Source organism: Aquarana catesbeiana, linkage group LG02 (assembly GCF_042186555.1).
Source record: "Aquarana catesbeiana isolate 2022-GZ linkage group LG02, ASM4218655v1, whole genome shotgun sequence".
In the NCBI taxonomy this organism is placed as follows: domain Eukaryota; kingdom Metazoa; phylum Chordata; class Amphibia; order Anura; family Ranidae; genus Aquarana; species Aquarana catesbeiana.
In genome coordinates this window covers 674,663,538-674,689,801 of record NC_133325.1, presented here as the reverse complement: position 1 = coordinate 674,689,801, position 26,264 = coordinate 674,663,538, and the positions used below count along the sequence as shown (strand labels likewise).

Here is a 26,264-nt window from a genome sequence, read left to right as displayed (position 1 = left end):
ATCTTAGGATCATCCTTTTCAGCCAGCGGTCGGCTTTCATGTAAAAGCAATCCTAGCAGCTAATTAGCCTCTAGACTGCTTTTACAAGCAGTGGGAGGGAATGTACCCCCCCCCCCCAACTAACGTCTTCCATGGTTTTCTTGGGCTATCCTGTCCCAACAGGGAACCCGAGAATGCAGCCGGTGGTTCAACCAGCTGACCATAGAGCTGATCCGAAACCAGAACGGCTCCAATCATCTCTATGGCCTAGGAAACTGGAAGCTACAAGCATTTCATGACTTGGGTTTTGCCGGATATAAACAGTGCCATTGGGAAAGCATTTTATCACACCAATCTTGGTGTGGTCAGATGCTTTGAGGGCAAGGGAGAGATGTAGACCGCAATTTAAAAAAAAAAAAAAGTTCCTGTCACTACCTATCTACCTATTGCTATCATAGAGGATATTTTCATTCCGTGAGAGAACAATAAAATTGATTAAAAAAAAAATATAAATAAAAATAAAGCAACAGTTTAAAAATAAAATAAAGCAAAATTAAATAATCAAAAAAAAGCACCCCGTGCTCACGCGCAAAGGCGAACGCAAGCGTCGGTCTGGGGTCATATGTAAACGGCAATTGCACCATGCAAGTGTCAGAAAGGGCTTTGTCTTCAAGTGGTTAGAAGAGTGGGTGATGTGTGACATGAGATTCTAATGTTGTGCATAAAATGCCAGGACAGTTCAGATTTAATTCCAGAAAATATACAATGTTTGTAGACTCTAACTTTTGCGCAGACAAATATACGCTTATTGACTTTTGGATTTTTTTTATAACAAAGTAGAAAATATCATTTTTTTTTTTCTTCTAAATTTTCGGTCTTTCTTCCGTTTTTTTATATCGCAAAAAATAAAAATCGCAGAGGCAATCAAATGCCATCAAATAAAAACTATATTTGTGGGGAAAAAAGGACGCAAATTTTGTTTGGGTACAGCATTGCATGGCCGCGCAATTACCAGTTAAAGCAGCACAGTGCCAAATTGTAAAAAGTGCTCTGGTCATTGAGCAGCCAAATATTCTGGGGCTGAAGTGGTTAAACATTTTTCCCTACAAAACCATTATACATTTATTGAAGGGGTGGCAATGCACACCTATTGACAAAAAATAACGTGTGAAGAAGTAATCGTCATTTTAAATTTCAATGGCTCTTTTTTCCTAAACAATATTTAGCTTTTTACCAAAGTTTTTGTTATTCCCTTTCTCTGGACCATATATTTTTCTTTTGACACATGTTGTAGAGATGGGTAAGAGGTATTGTGTGGTCTGTCATAAAATCCAGCTAAAACTGCATTGTTAAGAGACGTATTTGATTTTGCACATAACTTATTTTGTACTTGTGTTATCAGGTCCACAGTGATTTTACAGCAGCAGCTACCAGAGGTGCCATGGCAGTTATTGATGGTAATGTCATGGCCATCAACCCTAGTGAAGAGACAAAGATGCAGATGTTCATCTGGAATAACATTTTTTTCAGTTTGGGTTTCGATGTCCGGGATCACTACAAAGATTTTGGTGGAGACAGTGCTGCTTATGTATCTCCTACAAATGATCTTAATGGGGTGCGGACATACAATGCAGTAGATGTGGAAGGACTGTATACATTGGGAACTGTGGTGGTAGACTATAGAGGTTACAGGGTTACTGCACAATCCATTATTCCAGGGATATTGGAACGGGAACAAGAGCAGAGCGTCATTTACGGGTCCATTGACTTTGGCAAAACTGTTGTATCCCACCCAAAGTATCTGGAACTGCTGGAGAAAACAAGCCGGCCACTCAAGATTTTAAAACACAAAGTCCTAAATGACAAAGACGAGGAAGTAGAGCTGTGTTCCTCTGTAGAGTGTAAAGGTATCATTGGTAATGATGGACGGCATTACATTTTGGATCTTTTACGGACTTTCCCCCCAGACCTTAATTTCTTGCCTGTAGAAGGTGAGGATATGCCAGAAGAATGCAAGAAAATGGGCTTCCCCAAAGAACACAGGCACAAGCTTTGCTGTCTACGGCAGGAGTTAGTGGACGCTTTTGTGGAACACAGGTAAATGTCTCCTGCATCTGCATATGAATATGTTTATTTTGTAGGAAATGATGTTAATTTTATCTTCTGTTGCTCTATAGTGATGAAGCAAGGATTAAACTATGTCAAGCCAAAAACATTATAAGTTAAAGTGGTTGTAAAGGCAGAAGTTTTTTTATATTGGTGCATTCTCTGCTTTAAAGTAAAAAACCTTCTTTGATCAGCTGCTCCCCCAGTCCCCCTAAATACTTACTTGAGCCTGATCTCGATCCAGCATTGTGTCTGAGAGCATAAGCTCTCTCCTCACTGGACATGGAGGCAGCAGCGGGTGCCATTGGCTTCTGCTGCTGTCAATCGAAGCCTATGCAGAAAGAACAAGGGGCGGGCCAAGTCACACTGTGTGTGACTATGGACACACAGCCCGGCTCTTGATCGAGCCTGCACAAGTGCCCTCCATAGCAAGTGGCTTGCTGTGGGGGAGGAGCCAGGAGCAGCAGCTGCAGAGGAGGAGTAGGGTTGCTCTATGCAAAACCATTGCACAGAGCAGTTAAGTATGACATGTTTGTTTTATTTTTTTAAAAAAGTACCTTTTTACAGTCACTTTAATCATATAGTACAGGACACAGGAATTGATTCTTGTTCAGTCCAGTCCAGTCCAGTTACCACAGTAACCATACCCTAGTATATCTTAGTTATATACCACTATTTTCAGGTGAATTGGACACATATTGGATATAACCCCAGCCATTCTGTGAGACTCCAGTTTTTTTTTTGCTTGTGTCCTTAGATGATGGATCACTTCTGTTAGATAAGGTTTTTTGTATATTTTTCACCAGTTTTACTTCTTTTTAGAACTTCTATCAAGGTCTAACTGCTTATTGCCTTATAGCTTGTTAGCCGTTTTCAGTTAGCCTTAATAAGTTCTTAGGGAGAGTACCCAGACCCTGCAAGAGTGGGACCAGTCTCTAATGTTTGCTTCGGACACTGGTTTCTGAATTTGTCTCTCACCTTGGTATGTGGTGCAACAAGTGAGTTAGCTGCAGGGCGTTATGCAGGTTTGGGGTTGTGGTCTATTTCTCTGGCACCCAGACCCTGAAGACCCCTTCGGGGGGGGGGTATGCCCCCCGGAAGGGTGAAGCCTGTACTCTGAATGGGACCATCTATGTGAACAAGGTAAGGTATGGTTTCCCTGTACCTTTATATAACAGTTCCTGGCATACATATCTTCTTGGGAAATTACTTTGATTGGAGTACACACTACATTATATCGTTTTATCCTACAACACATTGCAGTGCTAAGCACAAAAGCAAATTTTAAGGCATCGGTTATGGGCTAATCTAAGCTTCAAATGCCATTGAGAAAATGATTTGTTAAATCTCCACAATGTCCTTACTTTCCATGCACAGAGTTTTATGGCTTAAAGCTTGGTCGGATCGCCCTGCTTGGGAAATGTGCCTTTTACACATGCCCTTTGAAGGTGAGCTCCTGTTTGGAAAATTCCTTGAGGAATACATTGTGACGGTTATAGAAGGAAGGGGGTTCCTACTGCACTATCCATAATTGCACCTCCCTTTTTAATGTGCCCACCTCTATCTACCTTTATGTGCGCAATCTGTTTGTCTCCTCCGGGCATCCCGATAACACTGCAGGTCCATTCTTTCATGGCAGAACCACAACCTCTATGCCTACCAGACCTGATCAGAAGCCGCCTTCGCATTGAAGGTTAGTCTTCACCCCTGGAGGTGGTGGTATGGCTACTGCCATTTTCTCCAGCTTAGAACCGACTCCTATTCTTTTTTTTTTTTTTTTTCACTCTGTCATTAGGGGGGGTACCCAGTCTATTGCTTTTTTCTCTCTTATCTACTACCCATTCCGATCTGCTGCTTCACAAAAAGAAGGCAGTTTCCCTACAATTATGAGGGCTTTGAAAATCCTACACAGGGACCCTTATCTGTCATAATTGCTGCAGTAACTAGTCTTCTGCCTGGTCTTTTGCAGACTTGTCACTAGATCTCTCATTTGAGAGATTTTTTACCTACACTTCTCCCTTTCAGTTAATCCCGCATCCTTACAAGGCTCACCCCCCTACCTTGTTCTGTCCAGGGTACCTGGGGCTATTCCAACCGTGTTTCTAATTCACACTCTTCAGGACAACTTTTAGGTCTGTCTGGTCCCATGTTCAAGGACATACTCTCAGTAGCACCCCTTGGTTGCCTCCCCATGAGAATTTCTCTCTTATGCTGATGGAATCTTTCGAGCCAGTGCCCGGTTTTCTCCACTCAAGGGTCACCAGAATTTTTTTTTTCTCCTCACTGTGGGGGAGGTTAGCTCAGCTACCTAGAGCTTTTTTTTACTCCTTATTACCATAACAGACATCTCACTGGCTCACAACCCTGAGCTCTGATATGCCCTTCCCTCCCCAGAATCATGGTTGTCAATTACCAAGTCACCATGTTTCTAGGCTGAAAAGCCGGCTGACTACATTCACTAGATTAGTACTGTAAAAATTTTGCTTTGTCCCTGTTCCCAGTGCTTATGCTTTTGTTTCCCTCTCCACATGTGGTCTGTGAGCACCTTGGCTCTTGCTGCCTCTCTCGCTAAACATCTTGGGTTGTATTATTGGCCTACAGACTTTTCGCCCCGTGTTCTCAGCTAGTGTGATGATCTGGAACCCATACCCCAGAATTTTTCTGTTCCTCATCGTGCAAATCTTTCTGTTTGGTATTACCAAACACTTAGCCTTTTGTATCCTGCAGGTCTTGGTTTGATATTTTATATCCTCTTCCAAACACCTCGGCACTTGCACTCGCTGTGCACTCTTTACAAGAAATTGCTCTTCGTTTTTTACCAATGCAACCTTCTGTGTGCCTCTGAGGCCTTCTTTAGGTGCCCCTCCTCACATAGAGCCCTCCCCTTTGTTTCAGTGGGTTACTCCCTTCGTTCCCGTAGGAATGGCGTTTTCTTCTCTCGGTTGCCCCTGGCAATCTTAGCTCTGCCTTTTCTTCTTGGGAGCCCCCTCCTTTTCTTGCGCTGATTTTCTGTCGGAATGTTTCCCTCACTTCCTGTTTAATAAAACATTGTCAGCCTGCTGTATAAGATGTAGAAATGGAGGGGAATGAAAAGGAAGCAATGTTAGAGACCACAAAAGATTTCTCACCCCTTGGTTCCTTTTACATCTGTTACAGCTTAAAAAAAACAAAACAAAAAAAAAAAAACACAGTCTGTTCCAACTTCCCATAGTGGACTCCACCATTTCAGTCTTACTGTACCTATAGATGATGATCCTTCATTCAAAGATTCTGCTGACAAAGTTTAAGATGCACTTAAAGGATTTCTTTAGGCTCACAGGCCCAGCTCTGCAACCAGCACTTGCTGCAAATTTTATTTGTCAAACCACGGCTAATTGTACTAAAGCAGTGAATAAGCCAACCATGCCTATAATGCCTTCTCTCTGTATATCTTTTTTGTGACTCTACGGCCCCTTTCACACTGGGGCGTCGGTAAAGCGCTGCTATTTTTAGCGGCACTTTACAGTCATTTATGTGGGGGTTTTCGGACAATAGCAGGATGCTTTTAACCCCTGCTAGCAGCCGAAAAAGGGTTAAAATGACCCGCAAAGTGCCGATGCAGCGGCGCTTTGCCGGCAGTTCGTCAGTGGTGCCCACTCATTTCAGTGGGCAGGAGCGGTGTATACACCGCTCCTTCACCGCTCCAAAGATGCTACTTGCAGGAGTTTTTTTAACGTCCTACCAGCGCATCGCCTCAGTTTGAAAGCCCTCCGGCTTTCACACTGAAACTGCAGGGGAGCAGTTTTTCAGGCGCTATTTTAAGCCCAAAAGCGCCTGAAAAATGCCTCGGGGTGAAAGAGGTCTAATGAAATTTTTTAACACCAAAGTTGAAAGAATTCACCAACAGCTGATTCTGAACCCCTCCCAATGTTTGTTTTCTCCAGCTCCCTCTGCAACTCTTTCCTGTTCTTTTTCAAACTTCCCTCCCTCTGAAATAACTAACCTTCTTCAGAAAGCCAAGACCCCAGTGACTTTAGTAACCTTTTGGCCCGTATCAAACCTTTCCTTTCTATCCAAAATCCTTGAAAAAACAGTTGCTTCTCGGGTCTATGCTTACCTCTCTGTCCCTGACCTATTCGATCAATTTCAGTCTGGCTTCTGTCCCCTACATAGCATATTTGTTTAAATTTTGTTTTTCACACTAGTTTGTATAAGATCGCTGCTTTGTAATCATCACAAGAATATTTTCATTGATTGCAGCAGCATCTGATTTTTAGCTGCTCCATGTATATCCATTCATACGAGTTTTTTTCCTTGCTTCTCATGCTTTCTTTTGATCCTTAGAAGGTAAAGGAAGAGGTGAGCTAATACATTTTTTTTGCTTGCTCATTTTTATCAGTAATTAATATTTTTTATAGACCTAATCCATTTATTGAACGTTATTTGAACATTTTTTTTTTTTTATTGCTCTGTGTGTAGTTTTACGGCAAAGGAAAATTGCTGCTCCAGGTGAGAGACTCCAGGCGAGAGACTCCAGGCACAAGGAATAGTATAGGACTCCTCACGCGGGTGCAAGTCCCGGCTAGCCTGCCGTAGAAGACTGAATGAAGGAAGAAATTGGCCGCACACTGACGTGATTGAAGTCCATTTATTGAATATTCCATGCAAACAATGACACACTGTGATGAGTAAGCACAGTGTAGCTGTGCAAAACTAGTCCACCTCTGTTCCGGCTACTGCAACCATGGTGTGTGTCATTGTTTGCATGGAATATTCAATAAATGGGTTTCAATCACGTCGGTGTGCAGCCAATTTCTTCCTTCATTCTGTAGTTGTTTTATAACATTTAATCCAACAACCCCTCTGATTCAGGGAAATGTATGATTCAAGTTTTTTTTTTAATCTTCTTCATCCATTAATTAATGAGCAAAAGTCAGCTTTTTTTTCCTTCACTGGGGGCTCTTATGTAAGCCATGACTGCTTCTGGTTCTTCCTCTTTAAATGCAATTTGTGTAACGTCGCTCGTTAGCCTCCTATCCCGGTTTGAAGTTGAGGTGCATAGACCGTGCTGCAGCTGGCCATGCCAATTAGATCATTGTAAGTGCAACTTTTTTATTAAACAAAGCAGTTTTATGGATAATGCAGTTTTTCCTACCTCCGTTACTCTTATTGTCTGTGAGCGGAGAGTGGTCATCTCAGGTTCCAGTAAGCGATCTACAAATAGCTGATTCCTCCCTGTTGAGACACTTCACACGTGCATTATGATCCTGTGGGGATCTATGGGTCTGGTAATCGGCCACCTTATTCCATAACACAGTGGTGAAGCACTGGCACTTTTGTTTTCTGTCTCTTGCATGAAGACACCATTTACTTTTAGGAGATGGATGGTTACTTTTGTTGAGCACGGGAGTTTATACAATAATGGACTTTTGTGCTTATGGACTTTGTTCTACACCCTGTTCCAAATTATTATGCAAATTCTATTTCAGTGTCACAAAGATTAAATATTTTGTTTTTCAGTTTAACTCATGGATGGCATTGTGTCTCAGGGCTCTTTTGATCACTGAAAACAATCTGACACCTGTGATAATTAGATTGCCAGGTGAGCCAAATTAAAGGAAAAACTACTAAAGGAGGGTGTTCCACATTATTAAGCAGAGCACCATTTTCAAGCAATATGGGGAAGAAAAAGGATCTCTCTGCTGCCGAAAAGAGTGAAATAGTTCAATGCCTTGGACAAGGTATGAAAACATTAGATATTTCACGAAAACTTAAGCGTGATCATCGCACTATTAAGAGATTTGTGGCTGATTCAGAGCACAGACGGGTTTTGTGCAGATAAAGGCACATTGAGGAAGATTTCTGCCAGATCCATGCATCGGATCAAGAGAGCAGCTGCTAAAACACCATTACATAACAGCAAACAGATATTTGAAGCTGTTGGTGCCCCTGGAATCCCACGGACATCAAGGCGTAGAGTCCTCCAGAGTCTTGCAACTGTGCATAAACCTTCCATTCGGCCACCACTAACCAATGCTCACAAGCAGAAACTGCTGCATTGGGTTGACAAACACATGAAGACTAATTTTCAATCCGTCCTTTTCACTGATGAGTGCCGTGCAACCCTGGATGGTCCAGATGGATGGAGTAGTGGATGGTTGGTGGACGGCAACCCTATTCCAACAAGGCTGCCATGTCAGCAAGGCGGTGGTGGAGTTATGTTTTGGGCCGGAATCATAGGAAGAGAGCTGGTCGGCCCCTTTAGGGTCCCAGAAGGTGTAAAGATGACCTCTGCAAAGTATGTGGAGTTCCTGACTGACCACTTCCTTCCCTGGTACAGAAGGAAGAACTATGCTTTCTGTAATAAAATCATCTTCATGCATGACAATGCACCATCTAATGCTGCAAAGAATACCTCTGCATCAGTGGCTGCTATGGGGATAAAAGGAGAGAAAGTCGTGGTGTGGCCTCCATCCTCCCCTGACCTCAATCCTATTGAGAACCTTTTGAAGCATCCTCAAGCAAAAGATCTATGAGGGTGGGAGGCAGTTTACATCCAAACAGCAGCTCTGGGAGGCTATTCTGACATCTTGCAAACAAATTCAAGCAGAAACTGTCCAAAAATTCACAAGTTCAATTAATGCAAGACTTGTGAAGCTGCTTAAAATAAGGTGTCCTATGTTAAAATGTAACGTGACCTGTTAAAATGTTTAAAAAGTTAAAATGTTGTTCAAAGTTTGATTGAAATAGCTTTTGATTTCAGTAAATACCGTATTTTCCGGCGTATAAGACGACCTTTTATACTTAAGACAAATTCCCCAAAAATCAGGGGTCGTCTTATATGCCGTATATGGATGTCAGCCCGCTGGATGTGCATTAATGTCTGGGCTGAGCCAATCACGGCGAGCGATGTATTCTATTAATAATACAAAGCCTGCTCGGATTGGCTTTGAGATTCAGAGAGGCGCGGGCTGATGATGTTCCAACCTCTGCCAATCACGGCAAGCAATGTATTCTATTAATGAATACAAAGCCTGCTCGGATTGGCAGAGGTTGTAATATCATCAGCCCGCGCCTCTCTGAATCTCAAAGCCATCTGAGCAGGCTTTGTATTCATTAATAGAATACATCCCTTGCCGTGATTGGCTCAGTGCTGTGTACTGTAATACTGTATACAGTATGTTACCAAATGCGGCTACCCCACGGCTCCTCTTTCTTCCACCACCGGAGCTTTGGTTTGAAGCACCTGACCCTCTATCTGGCACCTGACCCTCCATCAGTGGATTTTGCCGGGCACATGAGGTATTTACCACTGCAGCACAAAGCTTGTGATTAAGTTGCACAGACTTATTATTGCTGTTTCAGTATGTTACCCAAGCTACTAGACAGACTAGTCGGAAGGGGATCATCTTCTACTGCGAGTACATCTCAAAACCAACATTTTAGCTGGAAAATTAGGGGGTCGCCTTATACGCCGCCAAATACGGTATGCTGCAAACACAACAAATGACAATTTCCAGTTCTTTACAACCTATAAAGTGTTTTGAAACTTACTGTAATTTGGAACAGTGCATTGTAAGTTTTTTATTTTGAAAAAAAAAACTTATTTGGAGGTTTGTTCAATAAAATTTGAATTGTACTCTTAATAGTTGATAACATGAGAATTATGCTGACTGTTGTTTACATCAATTATTTAGGTAAATGAGAAAAATATCATTGGCATAATAATTTGGAACAGGGTGTAGTTTTGGTTCCACTGATGGTGGACTTAATGCACCAGTTTTTCTTATTTCATCTTTTAATGTTTTATTCATTAAGAATTTCATACTGCGTGTCTGGTTCTAATAACATGCAATCAATAGCACTATGTATGTATACAGTCACTTGTTGGATTATAGTTTTTACCACTTTAGTGAAGATGTATACGTTTTTAGAAATTGCTCTTCTCTTTTTTTCAACACATTTTTGCATCCCACTATTCCAGGGCTTTTTAGCACAGCAGTCTCGTTGGTATACCGGCTAAGTACAACCCTTTAAGAACTAAAACATAGCACTGAAACTGCCTTGGTAAAAATCTCAAATGATCTCCTCATGGCAGCTGACTCTGGTCTCATAATTATCCTTATCCTCCTTGATCTCAGTGTGGCCTTTGATACCATTTCTCATAACATACTCCTTGCCTTCATTGGAGTCACTGACACACCCCTTAACTGGTTTCAATCTCATCTCTTTGGAGATACTCAATTCATCCAATTCAAATATTTCAAATCAAAACCCTTTTTACTCTCTACTGGTGTGCTCCATGGTTCTGTCCAAGGCCCCTTTTTGCTTATAATTTGTATTCTTCCTCTTGGTCTTCTAGTTAGAAAATTTGACATCCACTTCCATTGCTAGGTGGATGACCCCCAGCTCTACCTGTCCACTAAACCTACTACCATCCTTCCACCTAAATCCTTTAGGCCACTTTCACACTGAGGCGCTTTACAGGCGCTTTAGCGCTAAAAATAGCACCTGTAAAGTGCCTCTCCTGTCACTCCAGTGTGAAAGCCCCAGTGCTTTCACACTGGAGCTGTGCGCTCATGGGACGTTAAAAAGTCCTGTAAACAGCATCCTTGGGGTGGTTAAGGAGTGGTGTATACAACGCTTCTAAAACGCCCTGCCTATTGAAATGAATGGACAGTGCTGCTGAAGTACCTGCATAGCTTTTTAACCCCTTCAGGGGGGTAAAAAGCGCACCGCTAGCGGTGGCTAAGTGTCGCTTAAATATCGGTAAAGTGCTGCTAAAAGTCCCTCCATAAACTGCAACTGCTGCTCGCATCATCACAAGAACCCCCTCCTTTAATCACATCATTCCTGTCCTTCAACACCTTCACTGGCTTCCTGTCACATATCGTATTGATTTCAAGATTCTGTTACTTACCTTTTTAAGGTCATAGCCTTGCTTCTCTGTACCTTCCTGAACTCCTGCATATTAACAGACATTTGTGCACTCTCTGGTCTTCTTTTTCCATTCATCTCAATGTTCCATCCACCCGCTTGACCACTCTGATTGAGAACCTTTAGCTGCTCTGCCCCCTGACTTTGGAACACCCTGTCACCTGACATCTGCGACATTTGATTTCACATTTACAGCAGGCTGAGGCCTCCTCTCAGACCACCGTCCGTCCAGAGCACTGTGTGTGCATTACACAGGTGGCCTCTGACCACTGGAAGTGACATCCAGGGTGCATTGTGCATTACAGGCCATCCCTCAGACCATCATCCAGCATTGTGCAATATTATAGGCCTCCTCTGACCACTGGCAGTGACATTTAGGGCATTGTGCATTACAGGCCATCGCTCAGGCCTGAGACCATCATCCAGCATTGTGCAGCATTACAACAGGCCTCTCCTGACCACTGGCATCCAGAGCACTATGCATTACAGGCCATCCCTCGGACCTGCCTGACACCACCGCCCAGAGCACTCTGTAGCATTACAGGCCTCCTCAGAACACTGTGCAGCATTACAGGCCTCCTCAGGCCGTCCAGAGCGGCAAAATCTGAATCTGAGAGTTTGTTCATACCTTAATACCATAAATAAAAACCTATTAGATTTTTTTTACCCCAGGTGTGTATGAGTTTTGAAATGATAGAAAATATATTTTTTATCAACTAAACACATTACATTTCAGTTGACTAAAATTATTACAACAACTAAAACTAAAACAATTGCAGAAGACTAAAATTAAAATGCCATTTTAGTCCTAAGACTAAATCGAAACTTTGCTGCCAAAATTAACACTGGTTCCATCCAGGACCATACCTTGGCTGAACAAATACAACACTTACCTTCTGCTTTGCTCTGTTGTGTGGATAAAATAAAAAAACTAAAATAATGTGGTTGCATAAGTGTGCACACCCTCCTTAAAACTGGGGTATTAGCTGTGTTCAGAATTAAGCAATCGCATTCAAACTCATGTTAAATGGGAGTCAGTACACACCTGCCATCATTTAACCACTTGCCGACCAGCTGCCGTCATTATACGACGGCGCGGTCCCGCAGATCACCGTAGGTGTATGTCAGCTCCCTCAAGCAGCCGTAGCAGGCGCTCGCCGCCGGGCGACCCAGCGTGTGTTTCCACTGGCCACCCACAATCGCGTGAACGAGAGCCAGAATGGGGATCTGTCAATGTAAGCAGACAGATCCTTGTTCTGACAGTGGAGTTGGAGAGAGATCTGTTGTTACTAGTGATTAGGAACAGCGATCTTTCTCCTCCTCCAGTCAGCCCAGCCCCCATACAGTTAGAAACACACTTAACCCCTTGATCACCCCCTAGTGTTAACACCTTCCCTGCCAGTGACATTTATATGGCTATTTTTAGCTCTGATCACTGTATAAATGTCAATGGTCCCAAAAAAGTGTCATGTGTCCTAGGCATTAGATATACCACATATTAGATATACCACACAGCGAAGACAGTCATCATCAAGTGGAGAAAATATGGCACAACAGTGACATTACCAAGAACTGGACGTTGCTTTCAAAATTGATGAAAAGACGAGAAGAAAAGACATACAGCAACAGTAAAGGAGCTACAGGAATGTCTGGCAAGTACTGACTGTGTGGTACATGAGACAACAATCTCCCGTATTCTTCATATGTCTGGGTTATGGGGTAGAGAGACAAGACGGAAGCCTTTTTTGTAGGAAGAAAAACATGCACGCCCGGCTAAATTTTACAAAAGCACATCTGAAGTCTCCCAAAAGCATGTGGGAAAATGTGTTGTGGTCTGATGAAATCAAGGTTGAACTTTTTGGCCATAATTCCAAAAGATATGTTTGGCGCAAAAACACTGCACATCACTAAAAGAACACTATACCCACAGTGAAGCATGGGGGTGGCAGCATCATGCTTTGGGGCTGTTTTTCTTCAGCTGGATCAGGGTCCTTAGTCAAGGTAGAGGGAATTATGAACCGTTCCAAATACCAGTCCATTTTGGCACAAAACCTTCAGGCTTCTGCTAGAAAGCTGAACTCGAAGAGGAACTTCATCTTTCAGCATTGACAAAGCTTACATCCAAATCAACAAAGGAATGACTTAATCAGAAGAAGATTAATGTGTTACTAAACCTACAACAATAAAATCTGTCTGTAAATGCAGAATAGCATGCTTGTTATACTCACTGTGGAACTTTAAGGAGTTAATCCTCCGTATTGTGTAAAAAGGTTCTTTGATCCTATATGGACAGATCCTCCCCCTCCTGCAGGGTCTCTCATGGCAAGGCCAGGTAAGACACAGTGAGGGTAGTACTGCTGCTCTTGCTCAGTTTGGTCTCTATTGCTGGAGAGAACATTTCCTTGTTTGAGCTGAGCTTTTCAGTTCACATGGTATGACATCACACATGTGGGCGTGTATACAGATCCTAAATGACAACCCAGTCCCTGCCTCCTCCTCCATGCCCAGTAACTAAAAAAAGCACACATCTTGATGGATAATCCACCTCTCATTCCCATAACAGCATTGAGGACACATGCTATAGCGAAAATCTCCTACTACCTTAACACTCAGCACTCGGATACAGATCAGTCAAAAAGGTATATAGTGGCAGTATTTGAATGTAAAAAGAAGATTTATAAGCTGTGGGCACCGGGGGCAGATGAACTATTTTCATATTACTGGGTTTAGTAACACTTTAAAGTTTTGAAATGGCCCAGACCTGAATCCGATTGAAAATCTGTGGGGTGATCTGAAAAGGGCTATGCACAGGAGATGCCCTCACAATCTGACAGATTTGAAGTGTTTTTGCAAAGAAGAGTGGGCAAATATTGCCAAGTCAAGATGTGCCATGCTGATAGATTCATACCTTAAAAGCAGTGGCGACTGGTGCTCAAATTTTTTGGGGAGGCGCAAACAAACTGAAAAATTCAGAAAAAAAAACCCCTATCAATTGCAGCCTCACTGTGCCCATAAAAAGCAGCCACTGTGCCCATCAAACGCAGCCACTGTGCCATATCAAATGATATCAGTCAAACACTATGAAGTACATCATAATGTACAGCACAGTGTACGAAGTGCAACATTACACTACGGAGTATATAACATACAGGACAGTGTACTGAGTGCAACATACAGTATATAATACACAGCACAATGTAATGAGTTAAACACAATTGAGTATATAATGTACAGCACAGTGTGGTTTACTGTGTAATAATTTGTAGAATGTACAAGTGAAGTAAGCTTTCTGTTAACAACAAACAGGTTCCTGATGTTTAATTCATATTTTATCCCATTTTGTTTAAATTCATATGTATATAAAAGGAGGAGTTTTGCACCATAATTCTTCTATATTGAAAAAATGAGAAGAGCAGAGCTGTTCTGTGTCCTGTGAAACAATACATTCATTACCTAGTAATTGATCATTCCTCCAGCCAGCTTTAAAGCGGGATTCCGGCCAGCTAAAAAAAAAATGTTAAAGTCAGCAGCTACAAACACTGTAGCTGCTAACTTTAAATAAGTAGACTTACCTGTCCCAGGTGCCCGCGATGTTGGCCGCCCGAGGCCGACCCGTACCTCGGCTCTCGGGTCCCGACACCGCCATCCTAGGTAAGGGAAACAGGCAGTCACTGCCAGTTTCCTACTGCGCGAGCGATCTGTGAATGGCCCCGTGGTGTTCTGGGAACACACACAGTTCCCAGAAGACAACGGGGCCGCTCACCGAGGAGAAGAACACGCCGCGGAATAGGAAGAGGCAGATTAGGAAGACTGCCTAGCAAGGGTTTAGGCAAGTATAAATTTTTTTTTTTTTTTTTTTTAGGATTTTTGGTGGAATTTTTTTTTTTCCAGGGTAGCCCTCCACTTTAAGTTGCAGTTAAATCCCAGCATTGAAAGAAAAAAAGAGAAAAGAGAGCGCACCAGCCTAGTGCATTATCCTTGACAGGTTTATTGAATTAAAAACAAGATAAAAACTACTCACAAAAGTCGAAGGTAAAATCGCATAGTAAACACACAGAGGCAATTGTTCCAGTGGTAGCAGTTGTCCAGGTCCCAGGAAGGAGGCATACGGACTGCTGCTGGCTTACGCGTTTCGAAGGTTTAACCTTCTTCATCAGAGCCTTAGTAGTGTTAGTCTCATGCTGGCCCTTTATACACATGTCAGACTGAAACAGACTGATCAGGTTGGTACCAGGGCTCCTCCCCTAATTGATGGGCGGTCCTCTAGGGGGGGTGAATCTTGGCTCGGTTGACATTATTAAAGGGCCATACCATATTGATTTATTAATTTAATAGTTGGTTAGTTCGCTTCTATTTCCATTATTGTTGTCGCTAGTGAAGTTTATCTAACCCATAGTAAGTAAGCTGAAAGGGTCATATCAATAGTTAACCATAGACAATCTGCTCATCTACCCTCACATCCATAAATCACATAGATGATAGAGAGCAATGTGCAGTGTTCAGGAAATTAAAAGTTTGAAATAGGGGTGTACCTTATTGTCTGTGGATCTGATGGCATCTCCTCTGCTTGAGTGCGTTTGTCTCTGCAGGGGCTGTGTCTGTGTGGGCTACCATTGCTGACACGTTCGCTCCTATGCCCCGTGGGACCGGGTGGAACGCACGCCGCCGATTTACTTCCGGGTTGCGGTCCACAGGGCGGAAGTGCGGTCGTGATGTCACATCCCGTGCGCCTTTCGGCGCCTGGGATGTGACTCAATATGGTAAACAGTGGCCTCCATCTTGCCGTAGGCGCAGATAGAGGTCAAAGTCAGACTGATAGCGTCTGACATCAGGCTAGATGGAGAGGGGCTGATTCGAATGAATGCATAACTACAATGAATAAAAAATAGTGAGCGATAGTATGTAATGGTAATAGGGAAATTCGAAGGGGACCAGGGGAGGGGAGTGGTGAGAAGGTCCGGTCTGGAACAGTAGCTAAAGGTGGCAATGCTCAAAACATGTGTATTTAAAAGCCAGCAGGAGACACACTAACATTTGTATTTACAAGGTAGTAAAATATATAAAAGGTAATAAAATATATACAGTATACCCTCTATAGAAAATATATATATATATATATATATATATATATATATATATATATATATACACATATATAGAAAGTAAAAACCTTATACATATCAATCGCATATCTATATATGTGCATACGGTGATTATTTAAAAAACAATATTGTTAAAATTAAATCCGTATAAGTACAACGATCTGTGTACTTTGCCTATATAATATAAAAAGAGAGGGGGGGGAAGAAGGGGGGGGAGGGGGGGAGGGGAAAGGAGGGTTTTTGTTGTTGTCTCCTCATATAAACATTCATATAGTGGTTTTGTACATTATAGCAAATAGCCCAGAGGTTATTTAGTATACATCGGTGAACGAGATATTATAAGAATTATATAAAAAAAAAAAAATATAAGAACACACAAATAGAGCATATGTTGTTATATAGAAGCAAAAATTAGAACAAAAATAAGAACAAAAATACAAAAATTATTATTATTATAAAAAAATAAATAAATAAATAAATAAATAAAAAAAAAGTAAAAAATAAAAATTAAAATATAAATTAAAAATAATAAATGAGAAAAAAAAAATATATAATAATAAATAGTTATAAAAAATAATAAAAAATATTAATTGACAGTACTAATGAAAATTATATTGAATATATTGGATTGGATATGATGTTGGATAATAATGAAAAATGGAGATAACCCACACTCGGAAAGATAAAGGGTCGATCGATAAGAATGAATATTAATATAGTATATATTATATACTATATTATATTATATTATATTATATTATATTATATTGGATTAAATAGAGTCACTGCCTATAGACCACATACACATACAGCCCATAGATATACGCGTGTGTACACGGGTGCACACATATATAACACCCCATGAAGGACCTATATATGCTGTGATCTAGTCATAGGTTACATGTATATTTTTATTGTCATTCTTATTCTCATTTATTTTCATTGCCGTCTCCGTTGTCACTTATATTTAGATTACAGGATCTAAAAGAATATCTTGGACAATGAACGTGTAGTAATGGTACCTTAAAATCTCTACGAAAAAAAAAATTGTGATATATAGGGCCAGATGATCTATTGGATACACATACAGTAGGACAAAAGTTAAATAATCAATTAGTAAATTGGTGAATATCAAAAAATTAATTAATTAAAAATTGATTATGTGATTAAAAAATATATATATAAAAAAGCCATCCACAGTACTTGATGCCAGTATTATTATACTATTTTATGTACTTCTGGGTCCTCATTTAGGCCTCCTGGAGCGAGACTACCAAGGGTAAAGATCCAGAAGGCTTCTCTTTTGCAAAGCCTCTGATACCTTCTTCCTGTATCCAGCTCCCTTCCAATCGACTCAATCCCAAATACTTTCATGCCTGCGGGGTCCCCTTGGTGGACTTCTACAAAGTGTCTAGGGACTGGGTATTTGTCTCTTAAGTTTATAATACCGCATTTATGTTCACCAATTCTCACTCGCATTGGGCGTTGTGTGCGGCCTACGTATAGACGCCCACAAGGACATACTATACCGTATACCACATACTCTGTTCCGCAGTTGATAAATTGCTTAATTGGGTGGATTCTTCCGTCTCTCCCTACTACCGTTTTTTTCTTATGCCACATGTACATGCATGTGCCACAGTTCTTAATACCGCATCTATAGCAACCTTTTTGGTCAAAAATTGTTGCCCAGCTATTGGTTGATTTGCTGGTACATGTTTTTACCCTGCTTGGGGCTATCAGGCTCCTAAGATCTTGGGGTTTCCGGAAAATCCCAGCATTGACCTGATACTGAGCAGAACACCAGCAGACTGTAAACTTGCAGATCTTCATACTATGACCAGATTGCAACAGTTTAGTAATCAAACTATTTACAGAGACACTGTATGTAGTTGGGATATGAGTGCTTTATTGTGTTTACCAGTGCAATACTCAAGACCCAAACCTATCCCAACACTCCAAACTGAGTAGCTAAACCAAATGGCCATGTTCCAGGGTATAAAGCTAACAATTCCTCCCCTACAAAAATGTTCTCATGCAGTAACATATTTTCATGTTTTCTTGAGACAAACTGCTGGTGAACAAAAGCCATTTTATTTCAGACAGATAGGGCACCCTTTGGTCTTCTAACTGGTGTCAAACAAAACTGTACCCATCTGTATCCCTAACAGAACTAAAGAATGCAAGCAGCTTTCACAGATGTGTAACACCTTCAATTTGCAAGCCAAAATGCCAAATGCACATTTCACCATTCTACACAGCAATGCCTGTTAATGAAGACATGATTAGGGTTGCTCTGTTTGTATTACCTCATTAAACGTTCCCCTGCAATGGCGGCCCATCCATTCCTTCCTGGTTTTCTCATGTGTCCACTGAACACAAGGTGATTAGTCACGGCGGCCATCTTTTTGTAGCCCGCTGGTGCCGGAAGTGACTTTGTTCTCACACTGAGAACAAAGCGGCCGGGTGGATGCTGGTCGGCACGATCGATTGCGCCGCAAAGCATCTCTAAACCCCGCCAATGAAGCGCCGCGTCTGCACTCTCGTGATTGCATTGACGTGGCGCTTCTCATAGTGCACTGTGTCTGGCGCACGAACACAGTGCACTTAGTTATAGGACTTTTTTTTTTTTTTTTTTTTTTTTCTTAAAGGGTCCGTTTTTAAAAAAAAAAAAAAAAGGGGTGTGCACACTTATGCAACCCTATTATTTTAGTTTTTTTATTTTTACTTCCCGCCACCTAAAAGATTTCAGTTTGTTGTTCAACTGAATTGTACAGTTTATAGGTCACATTAAAGGTGGAAAAAGTTCTGAAGTGATTTATTTGTCTCATTTTTTGTCTCATTTTCCAAAAAAAACTCTAGCTTTGTTTTTCCTTGTAAATACCTTTATTCAAGATGTTGCTTAACCACTTCAGCCCCGGAAGGACCATTGTCATTTATACAGCAATCAGTGCTATAAAAATGCACTGATTCCTGTGTAAATGACACTGGCAGTGAAGGGGTTAACCACTAGGGGGCGGGGAGGGGTTAAGTCTGTAATAGGGAGTGTTTTCTAACTGTAGGGGGGATGGGCTAGCTGTGACAGGTCACTGATCTCTGCTCCTGATAACAGGGAGCAGAGATCAGTGACACTGTCGCTAGGCAGAACGGGGAGATGCTTGTTTACATCAGCATCTCCCCATTTGTCCTCTCCGTGAGGCGATTGCGGGTATCCCCGCGCCGATCGAGTCCACGGGACCCGCGACCCGACTCATGGAGCTCCCGGGCGGCGCGCACGCAATGGCACGGCGAGGAATTCAGTGGGACTTACAGGTACGCCCATTTGGCCAGTCGTGCCATTCTGCCGACGTACATCGGCGTGCGCCGGTTGGGAAGTGGTTAAATCAATCCACGCTTACAGCTCCCTGTACCTCCCTGAAACCCCAATTTAAACCTCTACCCTGCAGAAACCACCCTTTAAACCCATTAGAGAACTCAATTTAGGACCTTTCTTGGTGGCTATCGCATCTGTCAGATGTGTCTGACAGACAGATGAGGTAGCTGCTTTCTCTTGTAAGGAGTCATTCCTCCTTCTTCACAATAACAAAGTTGTTTTGTACCCAAAACCCTCCTTTCTGAGGGTGGTACCAGCCTTCCACCTCAATGAAGACCCAGTCCTTTTTCCTTTGCCCTATTACAGATAACCTAAAGGAGATTGCTCTCCACTGTCTGGACTTCAGAGTTCAGAGCTATATCAGTCTACCTCAAAGCTTCAGCTTCTATCAGGAAGACTAACTTACTTTTTGTCCTACCCTTAGGCCTTTGCGAGAGACGTCCCGTTTCAAGATTCACTATTGCTAGGTTGATAAGATGACCAATTCCAAGAGCTTACACCCAAAAGAACAAAGCACCTCCTGCACAAATACATGCAGACTCTACCAGATTGTTTGAAATTTCCCAAGAATTCTGGCATCAAGCCTTTGTTGCACCACTTTTTAAGGCCACCACCTTTGTTCATACCGCATTTCAAATTCCACTAGGTGCACCTCCAATTTTTCTGCAGCCGCACTCTGAGTTGGATCTGATGACCCTTGGCGTATTGGGCCCGTCCCTTTTTTAACCCATATGACAAAGAAAAGCAAAAAGTTGTAAAAGCTTGTAAAATGTTTGCCTTTAAAACATTGGAAATGCACAAATCAGACCTATATTTTCTTCCAGTAATTATAAATGTAAAAATTCATATACCTGTCAGTCCAGACTAGCAGCTAATAGATGCATTTGAGTGGCCTGGTTACCTTGTGATTCTATAGTATATAGATATACGATGCCCTGGCTGATGTGTAGCACATTGTCTACCTGGCTTTAGAATATGTGTAGATGAAATGCACCATGTTAGGATATATATAGTGAATATTGTTTGCAGGACAATAAACAGTTAAAAGGAGTCAAAATCTAATATATCTTTGATCAAGCAGGAACACTAGCTAAATTACGTTCTGTGATCACAAAACAAGGGGAGGAAAGTGCACCAGAGATAAGCCACGTCCATAAAACATTGAGGATACAAAATAAGGTAGTACTGAGTATTACCAGGGAGGCGGAATTTTTAGGCTAAGAAACAGTGGAGAAGATATAGCAGTATAAAAAATATAAATTTATTGAAAAATACAAATATCTAAAAAACAAAATGACAGTTGTAACATAAAGCATCTATGATTATTGTGCAGTGAGCCCTTGTATGTCTACGTGTTTCACCGTTAGGCTTCCTGAGGACACGGCCAAGGTTCACAGATGAGACAGAGAAGGAAATGTGTCTCTATCTTAAATTGAAATGCAAAAACATGCAAATCACAGTAGGATGAGAAAGTTCAATCAGCAGCTAGAAAGTATATTGGATATAGCTAAATATCTCAGCAGGGGCATGTAGATAGTGTTACTAATTATGGGAACAGCCATTAGAGGGAGGAAGGCCAACACTGGATGCACCAATTAATTCCAGGATTTAGTATCAGCAATGCTGAAGGCTCAATATAATCCCATCGCTGCATATTCCGGATACAAACACTCCAGCGTGCCCCTGGGAGACAGCATTACACTGCACGGTGCTGTACTGTTCCCATAATTAGTAACACTATCTACATGCCCCTGCTGAGATATTTAGCTATATCCAATATACTTTCTAACTGCTGATTGAACTTTCTCATCCTACCGTGATTTGCATGTTTTTGCATTTCAATTTAAGATAGAGACACATTTCCTTCTCTGTCTCATCTGTGAACCTTGGCCGTGTCCTGAGGAAGCCTAACGGCGAAACGCGTAGACATACAAGGGCTCACTGCACAATAATCATAGATGCTTTATGTTACAACTGTCATTTTGTTTTTTAGATATTTGTATTTTTCAATAAATTTATATTTTTTATACTGCTATATCTTCTCCACTGTTTCTTAGCCTAAAAATTCCGCCTCCCTGGTAATACTCAGTACTACCTTATTTTGTATCCTCTACGTTCTGTGATCATAATGGGAAAAGCCAGAGTTTTAGGAAATCAGGCAGCCAACACTGTATATAGGACATATGTATGGTTTTCACATGCCTGGGTCATACGCCTGCTTATTTTAAGAGCGTTTAGCCTGGCCCAGGGGCTTTTGTTTCCTTGTTACGACATGGTAATGATTGGTGAGAATAAAGGACAATAAAAAAAGCTTGTTTAGCATGCACATCATCCAGCGGTGCTATGTTTTTTTTTTTGTTTTTTTTGTTTTTTTTTTTGGGTGACCTAGAGCCTGAGGTTTCCTTGGTAACAGAAATTTGAAAAGGGGTGGAGATGTACCAGTTTGAAGACAAGCTAATAATAATTAAAAGAAGAGTTTGAAAATAACAGCTTTTGGAAGTTAAGTGTGTTTTAAAGTAAAACTATGGATTAGGGTTCCTTCCAGGGACCTTCTGTACAGTCTAGTAGAGGTTTTAAAATGGAAACTGAGCTTTTTTTTTTTTTTTTTTAGTGTGTATAGATTGCAGCATTGAAAATTTTAACTAAAAGCACTTAAATGTGGCTTTCACATTTTAGCAGTTCCATATTTTCATTATTCTGTTTCATATAAACACTTGTTGACCCTATTGCCCAAATGTATATTTGTATTTTGGACAACTAAGATGCAATAGATTTCAAAGTAAACCACATAAGGAGTGCATTGTTTTAAATCTGCCCGAGCAGACTGATAACATTTCACTGAGAGAAATCCAAAGGCATAGTTGCACAATTGCACAACATTACTAAGCAGAAAGCAAAGCCTTTCTAGGTAATGTGCAAATATGATAGGCCCTATGTACATGCGCGATTACAACATTTCAATTTTTTAGGTGGCCCCCCTCGCTTATGTAGCCTTAACATTGGGAGAATATGCAATAGTTATGGTTCCTGTTAAGATGTGGGGGTAATCCCTTTTGCTTACTTTATGTGGTGGCCTTTAGGATGTGGAGTCTGAGACTGGTGGAAGGTGGTGATGGGATGGCTGTAGGATTGGGCTGAGTTGGGAAGGGGTGTGGCTGCAGGAGCAAGTAATTGCAAGGGGAAAAATGTATTGATCGAAACTTCCAGACCTCCCCAGTTTGCTTGGCTGTCATATAGATCAAAAGAGTAGAGTAGATTAGAAGAGGGGAAGGTACTTATTTCGGCACTGGTTTCTTTTAAAAAAAAAAAAAAAAAAATCAAGAATTCAATTCAACCATTGATTAGTATACTGTTTCGAGCCTAATGGACCTATTGGTTGAAGAACTAACTATTGTACTGATGATTTGCCATGATTCTGTTTCAGATACCTCCTGTTCATGAAGTTGGCTGCCATGCAGCTGATGCAGCAGAAGAGCTCCTTACGGGAGAATGTTGGTTCCCTAGAAAATGGGGGTCCTGCAACCTCATCCGATTCATCTGCCAAAACTGAGCCTCAGGAAAGCAGCCTGTCTGAGGACAAGATGGGGGACAGTATAGATGGCGAGTCTCAAGTCAAAGAGCTAGCTGAGACTATGGCTTCCAACAACGAAGCAGGTAGAAACCTTTATACATGAACTGTGCCTTCTAATACGTGAACTTGGTAAGCTTTCAGTTAGCGCTGCGCTCATGTAAAAAGTACAGAGCAGTTCCCCTGCTTGCAGCTGTCAAAGATTGCCAGCTGCTTTTTTTTTTTTTTTTTTTTTTTTTTAACCACTAACATTGTACAGCACTGAAAGACAGTTAAAAAGAAACATTTGCATCTTATCTGTCCTGTTTATTCAGTTCCAGATCAAAGGGTTGAACTTTGGTCTGCAAATGAAGTCAGTTTTTTGTTTTTATTAAATTGTTCCTCTGTTGTTTAACCCCTTATTAATCCTTAATGTACTCTAATCAGCCTTATTAACTCCTTATTCTCCTCCATTTATTTATTTTCTTGCTGATTTTTTTTTTTTTACTTCTATTTCATGAACTATTAATAGGGGAAGATGGCCCCACCCGTCTCCATAAAAAATGTCACTTCCGCCCAATGCTCTTAAAGGGACATTTCTTTTTTAATTTTTTTTTAAATGACATAATTTTTTTTTATTATTGCATTTTTGTGTAAATATGAGATCTGGGGTCTTTTTGACCCCAGATCTCATATTTAAGAGGTCCTGTCATGCTTTTTTTTTCTATTAAAAGGGATGTTTACATAATAGATTAAATTCCTTTTTTCCCTCAAAATTCTACAAACAATACCCCATAATGAAAATGTGAAAGAAGTTTGTTTGAAATCTTTGTAAATTTATTAAGAATATAAAACAAAAAAATCACGTACATAAGTATTCACAGTCTTTGCCATGACACTCGAAATTGAGCTCAGGTGCATCCTGTTTTCACTGATCATCCTTGAGATGTTTCTACAACTTGATGGAGCCCATCTGTGGTAAATTCAGTTGATTGGACAGGATTTGGAAAGGCGCGTGCACACACCTGTCTATAAGGTCCCACAGTTTACACTGCATGTCAGAGCACAAACCAAACCATGAAAAAAAGTATGACAGGACCTCTTAAATATGAGATCTGGGGTCAAAAAGACCTCAGATCTCATATTTACACTAAAATGCAATAATTGTCTGTAGACTCCTGAGACAGGATTGTATCGAGCCACAGATCTGGGGAAGGGTACAGAAAAATGTCTGCAGCATTGAAGGTCCCAATGAGCACAGTGGCCTCCATCATATGTAAATGGAAGAAGTTTGTAACCACAACCAGAGCAGGCTGACCGGCCAAACTAAGCCATCGGGGCAGAAGGGCCTTAGTCAGGGACGTGACCAGGAATTCTGGTTACTCTGACGGAGCTCCAGCGTTTCTCTGTGGAGAGAAGACAACCTTTCAGAAGAACAACCATCTCTGCAGCACTCCACCAATCAGGCCTGTTTGGTAGAGTGGCCAGACGGAAGCCACTCCTCAGTAAAAGCCACGACACCCCGCCTGGAGTTTGGCAAAAGGCACCTGAAGGACTCTCAGACCATGAGAAATAAAATTCTCTGGTCTGATGAAACAAAGATTGAACCCTTTGGCCTGAATGGCAAGCGTTGTGTCTGGAGGAAACCAGGCACTGCTCAACACCTGGCCAATACCATCCATTAAAGTTAACCATAGTGGTGGCAGCATCTTATTGTGGGGATGTTTTTCAGCGGCAGAACTGAGAGACTAGTCAGGATCAAGGGGAAGTTGAATGCAGCAATGTACAGAGATGTCCTTGATGAAAACCTGCTCCAGAGCGCTCTGGACCTCAGACTGGGGCGAAAGGTTCATCTTCCAACAAGACAACAACTCTAAGCCTACAGCCAAGATAACAAAGGAGTGGCTATGGGACAACTCTGTGAATGTTCTTGAGTGGCCCAGCCAGAGCCCAGACTTGAACACGATTGAACATCTCTGGAGAGATCTGAAAATGGCTGTGTACCGATGCTCCTCATCCAACCTGATGGAGCTTGAGAGGTCCTGCAAAGAAGAATGGGAGAAACTGCCCAAAAATGTGTGCCAAGCTTGTAGCATCATACTCAAAAAGACTTGAGGCTGTAATTTGTGTCAAAGGTGCTTCAACAAAGTATTGAGCAAAGGCTGTGAATACTTACTGTATGTACATGTGTATTTTTTTTTTTATTTGTAATAAATTTGCAAAGATTGCAAACAAACCTCTTTCACATTGTCATTATGGGGTATTGTTTGTTGAATTTTGAGGAAAATAATGAATTTAATCCATTTTGGAATAAGGCTGTAACATAAAAAAAAGTGGAAAAAGTGAAGCACTGTATATTATGTACAAATCTTGAAAAAGTATTCATACCCCTTGAAATTTTGTCACGTTACAACCAAAAACGAAAGTGTGGCGTGCATTTGTATTCAGTCCCCTTTACTCTACTCTGGTACCCCTAACTAAAATCTAGTCGAATCAGTTGCCTTCAGGAGTCACCTAATTGGTAAATAGAGTGCACCTGTGTGCAATTTAATCTCAGTATAAATACAGCTGTTCTGTGAAGCTCTCAGAGGTTTTTAGAGAACCTTAGTGAACATACAGCATTATGAAGGCCAAGGAACACACCAGACAGGTCAAGGATAAAGTTGTGGCATTTAAAAAAAAAAAAAAAATATCCCACGCTTTGAACATCTCATGGAGCACTGTTCAATCATCTGAAAATGGAAAGCGTATTACACAACTGCAAACCTACCAAGACATAGCTGTCCACCTAAACTGACAGGCCGGGCAAGGAGAGCATTAATCAGAGAAGCAGCAAAGAGGACCATGGTAACCCTGGAGGAGCTGCAGAGATCCACAGCTCAGGTGGGAGAATCTGTCCACAGGACAAGTTTTAGTCGTGCACTACACAAATCTGGCCTTTTATGGAAGAGTGGCAGAAAGAAAGCCATAAGAAGCCCTGTTTGCAGTTTGTGAGAAGCCATGTGAGGGGCACAGCAAACATGTGGAAGAAGGTGCTCTGGTCAGATGATACCAAAATTGAACTTTTTGGCCTGAAAGTAAAACGCTATGTGTAGCGGAAAACTAACACTGCACATCACCTTGAACACACCATCCCCACCGTGAAACATGGTGGTGACAGCATTGTTGTAGGGATTCTCTTCTTTAGCAGGGATAGGGAAGCTGGTCAGAGTTGATGATAAGATGGATGGGGCCAAATAAA

At 41.4% G+C, this 26,264-nt stretch overlaps 1 protein-coding gene across 3 annotated transcripts in view; it reads left to right on the top strand.

Moving 5' to 3' along the window:
* CLUH (clustered mitochondria homolog) overlaps nucleotides 1–26,264 on the top strand; it is a 177,030-nt gene that overhangs the window by 59,019 nt on the left and 91,747 nt on the right. For all 3 annotated transcript variants that reach the window (XM_073616707.1, XM_073616706.1, XM_073616708.1), the window contains exons 10-11: nucleotides 1,382–2,076; nucleotides 22,901–23,130. In XM_073616707.1, the coding sequence (XP_073472808.1) occupies nucleotides 1,382–2,076; nucleotides 22,901–23,130 (925 nt within the window). The remainder of the gene's footprint in view (nucleotides 1–1,381; nucleotides 2,077–22,900; nucleotides 23,131–26,264) is intronic.